The 10,400-nt window shown below is 45.8% G+C and overlaps 1 protein-coding gene across 1 annotated transcript in view; it reads left to right on the top strand.

Moving 5' to 3' along the window:
* LOC115184163 (glucagon receptor) overlaps positions 1-9,949 on the top strand; it is a 25,513-nt gene extending 15,564 nt beyond the window's left edge. The window contains exons 10-14 of the mRNA XM_029745164.1: positions 4,071-4,140; positions 5,693-5,781; positions 6,156-6,300; positions 7,701-7,742; positions 7,961-9,949. Coding sequence (XP_029601024.1) covers positions 4,071-4,140; positions 5,693-5,781; positions 6,156-6,300; positions 7,701-7,742; positions 7,961-8,380 — 766 coding nt within the window. The 3' untranslated portion in view covers positions 8,381-9,949. The remainder of the gene's footprint in view (positions 1-4,070; positions 4,141-5,692; positions 5,782-6,155; positions 6,301-7,700; positions 7,743-7,960) is intronic.
* Positions 9,950-10,400: the final 451 nt, after the last annotated feature.

The raw sequence follows: 10,400 nt of genomic DNA, 5'->3' as shown, positions 1-10,400 counted from the left end.
CCTCTCTCTCCTTCAACTGTTCTCTCTCTCTCCTTCAACTGTTCCCTCTCTCTCCTTCAACTGTTCCCTCTCTCTCCTTCAACTGTTCCCTCTCTCACCTTAGACTGTTCCCTCTCTCTCCTTAGACTGTTCCCTCTCTCTCCTCAGACTGTTCCCTCTCTCTCCTTAGACTGTTCCCTCTCTCTCCTCAGACTGTTCCCTCTCTCTGCTTAGACTGTTCCCTCTCTCTCCTTAGACTGTTCCCTCTCTCTCCTTCAACTGTTCCCTCTCTCTCCTCAGACTGTTCCCTCTCTCTCCTTAGACTGTTCCCTCTCTCCTTAGACTGTTCCCTCTCTCTCCTTAGACTGTTCCCTCTCTCTCCTTCAACTGTTCCCTCTCTCTGCTTAGACTGTTCCTCTCTCTCCTTAGACTGTTCCCTCTCTCTCCTTAGACTGTTCCCTCTCTCTCCTTCAACTGTTCCCTCTCTCTCCTTAGACTGTTCCCTCTCTCTCCTTAGACTGTTCCCTCTCTCTGCTTAGACTGTTCCCTCTCTCTCCTTAGACTGTTCCCTCTCTCTCCTTCAACTGTTCCCTCTCTCTCTCCTTAGACTGTTCCCTCTCTCACCTTCAACTGTTCCTTCTCTCTCCTTAGACTGTTCCCTCTCTCTCCTTAGACTGTTCCCTCTCTCACCTTCAACCGTTCCCTCTCTCTCTCCTTAGACTGTTCCCTCTCTCACCTTCAACTGTTCCCTCTCTCTCCTTAGACTGTTCCCTCTCACTCCTTCAACTGTTCCCTCTCTCCTTAGACTGTTCCCTCTCTCACCTTCAACTGTTCCCTCTCTCTCCTTAGACTGTTTCCTCTCTCTCCTTAGACTGTTCCCTCTCTCACCTTCAACTGTTCCCTCTCTCTCTCTCCTCCAACTGTTCCCTCTCTCTCCTTCAACTGTTCCCTCTCTCTCCTTCAACTGTTCCCTCTCTCTCCTTAGACTGTTCCCTCTCTCTCCTTAGACTGTTCCCTCTCTCTCCTTCAACTGTTCCCTCTCTCTCCTTAGACTGTTCCCCCTCTCTCTCCTTAGACTGTTCCCTCTCTCTCCTTAGACTGTTCCCTCTCTCACCTTCAACTGTTCCCTCTCTCTCCTTAGACTGTTCCCTCTCTCTCTCCTTAGACTGTTCCCTCTCTCTCTCCTTCAACTGTTCCCTCTCTCACCTTCAACTGTTCCCTCTCTCTCCTTAGACTGTTCCCTCTCTCTCTCCTTAGACTGTTCCCCCTCTCTCCTTAGACTGTTCCCTCTCTCTCTCCTTCAACTGTTCCCTCTCTCTCCTTAGACTGTTCCCTCTCTCTCCTCCAACTGTTCCCTCTCTCCTTAGACTGTTCCCTCTCTCACCTTCAACTGTTCCCTCTCTCTCCTTAGACTGTTCCCTCTCTCTCCTTAGACTGTTCCCTCTCTCACCTTCAACTGTTCCCTCTCTCTCTCTCCTCCAACTGTTCCCTCTCTCTCCTTCAACTGTTCCCTCTCTCTCCTTAGACTGTTCTCTCTCTCTCCTTAGACTGTTCCCTCTCTCTCCTTCAACTGTTCCCTCTCTCTCCTTAGACTGTCCCCTCTCTCTCCTTCAACTGTTCCCTCTCTCTCCTTAGACTGTTCCCTCTCTCTCCTCAGACTGTTCCCTCTCTCTCCTTAGACGTTTCCTCTCTCACCTTCAACTGTTCCCTCTCTCTCTCCTCCAACTGTTTCCTCTCTCTCCTTAGACTGTTCTCTCTCTCTCTGTCAACTGTTCTCTCTCTCTCCTTCAACTGTTCCCTCTCTCTCCTTCAACTGTTCCCTCTCTCTCCTTCAACTGTTCCCTCTCTCTCCTTAGACTGTTCCCTCTCTCTCCTTAGACTGTTCCCTCTCTCTCCTTAGACTGTTCCCTCTCTCTCCTTCAACTGTTCTCTCTCTCTCTCCTTCAACTGTTCTCTCTCTCTCCTTAGACTGTTCCCTCTCTCTCCTTAGACTGTTCCCTCTCTCTCCTTAGACTGTCCCCTCTCTCTCCTTCAACTGTTCTCTCTCTCTCTCCTTCAACTGTTCTCTCTCTCTCCTTAGACTGTTCCCTCTCTCTCCTTAGACTGTTCCCTCTCTCTCCTTCAACTGTTCCCTCTCTCTCCTCAGACTGTTCCCTCTCTCTCCTTCAACTGTTCTCTCTCTCTCTCCTTCAACTGTTCTCTCTCTCTCCTTAGACTGTTCCCTCTCTCTCCTTAGACTGTTCCCTCTCTCTCCTTAGACTGTTCCCTCTCTCTCCTCAGACTGTTCCCTCTCTCTCCTTAGACGTTTCCTCTCTCACCTTCAACTGTTCCCTCTCTCTCTCCTCCAACTGTTTCCTCTCTCTCCTTAGACTGTTCTCTCTCTCTCTGTCAACTGTTCTCTCTCTCTCCTTCAACTGTTCCCTCTCTCTCCTTCAACTGTTCCCTCTCTCTCCTTCAACTGTTCCCTCTCTCTCCTTAGACTGTTCCCTCTCTCTCCTTAGACTGTTCCCTCTCTCTCCTTAGACTGTTCCCTCTCTCTCCTTCAACTGTTCTCTCTCTCTCTCCTTCAACTGTTCTCTCTCTCTCCTTAGACTGTTCCCTCTCTCTCCTTAGACTGTTCCCTCTCTTCTCCCTTAGGACTGTCCCCCTCTCTCTCCTTCAACTGTTCTCTCTCTCTCTCCTTCAACTGTTCTCTCTCTCTCCTTAGACTGTTCCCTCTCTCTCCTTAGACTGTTCCCTCTCTCTCCTTAGACTGTCCCCTCTCTCTCCTCAGACTGTTCCCTCTCTCACCTTCAACTGTTCTCTCTCTCTCCTCAGACTGTCCCCTCTCTCTCCTTAGACTGTTCTCTCTCTCTCCTCAGACTGTTCCCTCTCTCTCCTTCAACTGTTCTCTCTCTCTCCTTCAACTGTTCCCTCTCTCTCCTCCAACTGTTCCCTCTCTCTCCTTCAACTGTTCCCTCTCTCTCCTTAGACTGTTCCCTCTCTCTCCTTAGACTGTTCCCTCTCTCCTTAGACTGTTCCCTCTCTCTCCTTCAACTGTTCCCTCTCTCTCCTTTAGACTGTTCCCTCTCTCTCCTTAGACTGTTCCCTCTCTCTCCTCAGACTGTTCCCTCTCTCTCCTTAGACTGTTCCCTCTCTCTCCTTAGACTGTTCCCTCTCTCTCCTTAGACTGTTCCCTCTCTCTCCTTAGACTGTTCCCTCTCTCTCCTAGACTGTTCCCTCTCTCTCCTTAGGACTGTCCCTCTCTCTCCTTAGACTGTTCCTCTCTCTCCTTAGACTGTTCTCTCTCTCCTAGACTGTTCCCTCTCTCTCCTTAGACTGTTCCCTCTCTCTCCTTAGACTGTTCCCTCTCTCTCCTTAGACTGTTTCCCTCCCTCTCCTTAGACTGTTCCCTCTCTCTCCTCATACTGTTTCCCTCTCTCTCCTCAGACTGTTCCCCTCTCTCTCCTTTAACTGTTCCCTCTCTCTCCTCAGACTGTTCCCTCTCTCTCCTCAGACTGTTCCTCTCTCTCCTTAGACTGTTCCCTCTCTCTGCTTAGACTGTTCCCTCTCTCTCCTTAGACTGCTCCCTCTCTCTCCTTTAGACTGTTCCCTCTCTCTCCTTAGACTGTTCCCTCTCTCTCCTTAGACTGTTCCCTCTCTCTCCTTAGACTGTTCTCTCTCTCCTTAGACTGTTCCCTCTCTCTCCTTAGACTGTTCCCTCTCTCTCCTCAGACTGTTCCCTCTCTCTCCTTCAACTGTTCCCTCTCTCTCCTTAGACTGTTCCCTCTCTCTCCTCAGACTGTTCCCTCTCTCTCCTTAGACTGTTCCCTCTCTCTCCTTAGACTGTTCCCTCTCTCCTTAGAGTTAGACCACATTCTCTGTAGCTCACTACTTGGAAAACATTACATATGCAGAGTATGTAGATTTATTGAGGCTGGGATATAATCAGATCAGATGTGGCTCCACATCATAGAGCTCTCAACACTAAAAGGTCATTTCCGATTGAGCCGACATATGGAGCCTTTACCGTGGATGCAGTCTCCTGCGAACGTGGGAATGTTGATGCCGATAATGATGATGGTGGTGATGATGACGATGATGTTGTTTAGGTGCTGGGAGAGGAACATCAACATGGGTTACTGGTGGATTATACGCTCTCCCATCCTGTTAGCTTACCTGGTGAGTTTACCTCTCTCTCTCTCTCTCTCTCTCTCTCTCTCTCTCTCTCGCTCTCTCTCGCGCTCTCTCTCTCGCTCTCTCTCTTTCCCCCTCTCTCTCTTCCCCCCTCTCCCCCTCTCTCTTTCTCTCTCTCTTCCCCATCTCTCTCTCTTTTTCTCTCTCGCTCTCTCTCTTTCTCTCTCTCTTTCCCCCCTCTCTCTCTTCCACTCTATCCATTGATCTCTAGAGTATTTCAACATGAGGTATTATGATGCACAAACACTGATATATTAAGTCCAGTAACTATAATACCGCATAAATCATAAATCTTAACTTCATTTATTAAATTCCAAAATTGGTACTATTTATTAGATATACTTTTTTAAGCCACTTCAGCAGGTATTGCTAAACGCATCGCTCATTCCACTAGCAGTCAGTGGAGGTAGGACTGCAAGCACTGTAAGATGCTGCTTGTTCCTCCTGCATGAAGGAACCATTACACCTCATAGTACAACTAACTGAGTAATTACCCTCCAACATGAAGGAACCATTACACCTCATAGTACAACTAACTGAGTAATTACCCTCCAACATGAAGGAACCATTACACCTCATAGTACAACTAACTGAGTAATTACCCTCCAACATGAAGGAGCCATTACACCTCATAGTACAACTAACTGAGTAATTACCCTCCAACATGAAGGAACCATTACACCTCATAGCACAACTAACTGAGTAATTACCCTCCAACATGAAGGAACCATTACACCTCATAGTACAACTAACTGAGTAATTACCCTCCAACATGAAGGAACCATTACACCTCATAGTACAACTAACTGAGTAATTACCCTCCAACATGAAGGAACCATTACACCTCATAGTACAACTAACTGAGTAATTACCCTCCAACATGAAGGAACCATTACACCTCATAGTACAACTAACTGAGTAATTATAATGTAAAAAAAAGTATCATGAAGTCTAGAAATGCTGAATTACTCACAATCCGCTAAAAACAGAGCCACTTGGCAAGTTGTTGTAAAAACAATTATTATGTTTAGAGTGAAAATTGGCTAAATTAGACCCAGTATATTACATTGAATTTACATTTTCAATGTCATGTTTTTGAACACATTAAAATGAAGTTTTAAGGTTGTCAAATATTGACGTAAAACCAGAAACCTGCATTTTCATGTTAAAATCATAGATGTCGAGGGTTAGGGTTAGGGTTAGGGTTAGGGTTAGGGTTAGAGGGGTAATATTTACTTAGCGCCTGAATCATTTTTACAGTGACCATGTATGTTAGTAGGAGAAGTTATAGTTCTGGGAGACCCTACCTATATCACACACACACAGACAGACACACAGACAGACACACAGACAGACAGACAGACAGACAGACAGACAGACAGACAGACAGACAGACAGACAGACAGACAGACAGACAGACAGACAGACAGACAGACAGACAGACAGACAGACAGACAGACAAGAAATTGGCTATGCTAATATTTAGGGTGGGCTTAATTTCTTTCTCCTTTTGTCTTTTTCTCGTTCTCTTTCTCAGATGAATTTCTTTATCTTCATCCGGATTATAAAGATCCTGATGTCGAAGCTCAAGGCCCATCAGATGAGATACACAGATTACAAGTTCAGGTGGTTGAGGACTACAAATCCCTCCATCCCATGTTCCCTTCTAAAGTCATGTGCTTGATAAATTAACAGGTTATAAAGTTGTGTGTCTATTGTGTGGTTGGTCTCTGTAACATCCTCCTTTTATGAGCCCAACTTTTCCTCTCGCACCTTCTGCCTCCTTCTTTCAATTTGATAACTCTCTATCTCTCGCCCTCTCCATCTCTCTCCTTCTCCTCCCCCTTTTCATTCTGTCGCCCTCCTCCCTTTTCTCTTTCTCTCTCCCTCTCTCTCACCTTCTCCCCCTTCTCTCTCTCCCTCATACTCTCTCCCCCCTTCTCTCTCTCCCTCATACCCTTCTCTCTCTCTCTCTCTCTCTCTCTCTCTCGCTCTCTCAGGCTGGCTAAATCCACTCTGACCCTCATCCCTCTGCTGGGTATTCACGCCATCCTCTTCACCTTAGTCATCGATGAGTCCGTCCCCAAAGGTTCCAAAATGCGTCTCATCCGCCTCTTCTACGACCTCCTCTTCAACTCCTTCCAGGTCAGAAGATCAAACTTACATCACTTCCTGTATGGGCATCATCGGATGTGTCCCAAATGGCACCCTCTTCCCTATATAGTGCACTATATTTGGCCAGGGCCCACAGGACATTATTAAGACTGTAATGTGGTGTTATGTTGTATTACCATGGTGATAAGGTATAACACTGTCATAGAGGGGAAATAGGGCAGTAATAAGACTGTGATGTGGTGTTATGTTGTATTACCATGGTGATAAGGTGTAACGCTGTCATAGAGGTGAAATAGGGCAGTAATAAGACTGTGATGTGGTGTTATGTTGTATTACCATGGTGATAAGGTGTAACACTGTCATAGAGGGGAAATAGGGCAGTAATAAGACTGTGATGTGGTGTTATGTTGTATTACCATGGTGATAAGGTGTAACGCTGTCATAGAGGTGAAATAGGGCAGTAATAAGACTGTGATGTGGTGTTATGTTGTATTACCATGGTGATAAGGTGTAACGCTGTCATAGAGGGGAAATAGGGCAGTAATAAGACTGTGATGTGGTGTTATGTTGTATTACCATGGTGATAAGGTGTAATGCTGTCATAGAGGGGAAATAGGGCAGTAATAAGACTGTGATGTGAATAGGAACATGTATATACGAATAGTGAGTAAATATAATATCTTGGTGTTTTTCTTATACATTTTTACATTTTATTTATTTAGGATTTCATGTAACATCTTATCTTGTTCTTGTCTATTAATCACTGGTGTAAAGTACTAAAGTAAAAATACTTTAGAGTACTACTTAAGTAGTTTTTTTGGTATATTTACTTTACTATTCATATTTTTGACAACTTTTACTTTTACTCCATACATTTCCCCTGGCACCCAAAAGTACTCATTACATTCTGACAGGAAAATGGTCCAATTCAGACACTTATCAAGAGAACATCCCTGGTCATCCCTACTGCCTCTGATCTGGTGGACTCACTAAACACAAATGTTTTGTTTATAAATTATGTCTGAATGTTGGAGCGTGACCCTGGCTATTCGCAAAATTAAAAAAACAAGAAAATGGTGCCGTCTGGTTTGCTAAATATAAGGAATTTGAAATTATTTATACTTTTACTTTTGATACATAAGTATATTTTAGCAATTACATTTTCTTTTGATACTTAAGTGTATTTAAAACCAAATACCTTTTTACTTTTACTCAAGTAGGATTTTACTGGGTGATGACAATAGGACACTTTTTCTACCACTGCTATTACTGTTCTGTACTTTGTCATGTATTTGTCTTTTATGTAGACCCCAGGAAGAGTAGCTGAGACATGTGCAGTAGCTAATGGGGATCCTAATAAACGCAACTAATGTGGTGTTAAGGTGTGTTACCATGGTGATAAGGTGTTCTTAACCTCTCCCCCTCTACAGGGCCTACTGGTGGCCATCTTGTATTGTTTCGTCAACAAAGAGGTGAGTCTGAATCCCCTTTTCCCTCTCCCCCTCTCTCTCGTCTCCCCCCTCTTATAGAATCGTATCATTGTCTGTCTTCATCTCTCTCTCTCTTTCTTTCTTTCTCTCTCTCGCTCTCTCTCTCTCTCTCTCTCTCCCTTTTTTTCTCTCTCTCTCTCTCCCTTTTTTCCTCCCTCCTCTCTCCTTCTCTCTCCCTCCATCTGTTTGTCTCTCTCCAGGTCCAGTCTGAGATGTTGAAAAAGTGGAAGAGGTGGAAGCTGGGTAAAGACATCGAGGAAGAGTACCGTCATACATACAGCCACACGGCGCACGTCAAGAGCGGCAGCATCGTCACCGGCAACCTGGCCGGGGTCCAAGACAACGGCAGCGACCCTAAAGACTCACAGTTAACCCCCAACCCCGACTACGACCCAGATCCTAACCCTGCCTCAACCTCCATCACCCCCAATGAGAGCAGTAGATTGGTGGGGTTCTGCCACAACAGGACGGATAAAGCAAAGACTCAAGCCTCCCTGCAGTGTCCCTCCACACCACACGGTGGCACTAACAACTGCAGCACTCTGATGGAGAACATTTGTCTGGAGGAGAGGGAACAGAGTTATGCACGCCCAGAGGAGGGCGCAGAAAGCAACTTCTGACCAACGGGGGAAGACCATCCCCGGCCTATGGATTGATTGATTGGTTGATTGATAGATTGCTAAAGTGTTCTGGTGTAGAAAGAGTCAACACACCTACTGGAGGGGACCGTTAATGCACTGCAGGTCCAGATCCTATGGATTGATTGATTGGTTGATTGATTGATTGATTGATTGGTTGATTGAGTGATTGGTTGACTGCACGTCCAGAAGACTTGATGGTCTGAAAATATGAACCATTTTCCTGTTGGTTTTTCTGTGACCATATTCTGATCACACGGGATTGACCACATTCCCCACTGTGTTCAGGACCTCAAGGAAATCTCTTCGTTGACCACGAACATCACAGTTGACGAGGACTACTGCTAAAGGAAAACTAGCAGGCCTGCTAGCTGTGTCCATGTGTACGACCGCTAACCAAACACTACCTTCGCTCAACAACTCCCTGGCTGTGCTCCGATTCTCCTCCCTTTTCTAGAAGTGTGCACTAGCACCCCCGTCAATCATTTAAAACATAGGATTGGTGTAGCTTCACATTGGCTGGAGGTAATTACCCACCATTTTCAAAATCTCGTGTTCTTGTTCTCCACTGCTACTGAGAGCTTCACTTGTCCTCTATGTCTTTGTGAGTGTGGCCCAAATGGGGACCCAATTCCCTATCTAGTGCACTACTTTAGACCAGAACCCTATTCCCTATATTGTGCACTACTTTAGACCAGAACCCTATTCCCTATATAGTGCACTACTTTAGACCAGAACCCTATTCCCTATATAGTGCACTACTTTAGACCAGAGCCCTATTCCCTATATAGTGCACTACTTTTGACCAGAGCCCTGTATAGTGCATAGAGTGCCATATGAAAGCTCAGCGCTGTGGTACTGTATGACCCTCAGCAGCCACCGTACTTCACTGTTGGTCAGCACAGTTTAGTTTAGTTCAGCATGTTCCTACCAAAACACCCATGGAGAAGTCTTGTTGATAACATCTTGCTTAACTAAACCATTCATATTATAGATCTAATCGGGGTCAAAATAAGTGACATTTACACAGATTTACACACACACACACACACACACACACACACACACACACACACACACACACACACACACACACACACACACACACGTTCCTCCCAGAGCGTTCTATCTCTGCCCTCTCAGGCCAGGACAGGACTAGATCAGAACACCCCAGAGAACAGACTCAGCTGCGGAACAACGGGACATTCCAGATTGTTGCCAGGTCTGTCTGGCATTCTGACAGACATTTCTGGAACCCCCGAGGATTATGGGACTGTGGAGGACTGGACCTCTCGCAGTCTCTCTGAGAGGATTATGGGTCGTTTGTTTGGGTGCAATTATTTTTGGAGGGAATATTGAGTTTCACCATGAACTGTTGGCCCCATTTGAGTGGACAGACAGAGAAACAGACAGACTCACAGACAGACTGTATAAAATGTAAGTTATTCAGGTTCTATAAGGACAACCAACCTACCGACCACCAATCAGACATAAGGATGCATCATACCAGCTCTTACCTCCAGGGGGACTATAAGGGATGGGGTACCCCCCCCCCCCTCCCCCCTCCATGCACCCCTCCCCCCTTTGCCCTCTTCCTCTTTTCGTTGACCCGACATATTCTGTCAGAATGTCTGTATCGTTGTGGACTAGCGCTATGGACTAATGGAGACATTACAATGTGTGTACATATAGATGGTGAAGATACAAGGTTTTCTGTTTTTGTGGATGTTTTATTCTGTGACCTCACCGTGCAGGAAAACCTCTAGATCGTAGGTCCTGGAGAAACTCATATGCTTGTGATCTATCCCAGCGTTTCTCAGACTAATCAGAGCTTGATGATGCAAAAGGCTAATACCCAATAGGCTGATCTGTCCTCACTGAACCCACGTACAGTGTGTGAGGTCTAGGGCGTCGTCATCATGAGTAGGGCCCAGAGGATTTCCTGACTACGTTAACTAACCAGGAACGACTCTGCAATCCCATTGTTATTAACTAACACCAG

The sequence above is a fragment of the Salmo trutta genome, unplaced genomic scaffold, assembly GCF_901001165.1.
Source record: "Salmo trutta unplaced genomic scaffold, fSalTru1.1, whole genome shotgun sequence".
NCBI classification, from domain to species: Eukaryota; Metazoa; Chordata; class Actinopteri; order Salmoniformes; family Salmonidae; genus Salmo; species Salmo trutta.
Note: the sequence above shows the minus strand (reverse complement) of the source record. Positions and strands in the feature narration are given on the sequence as shown.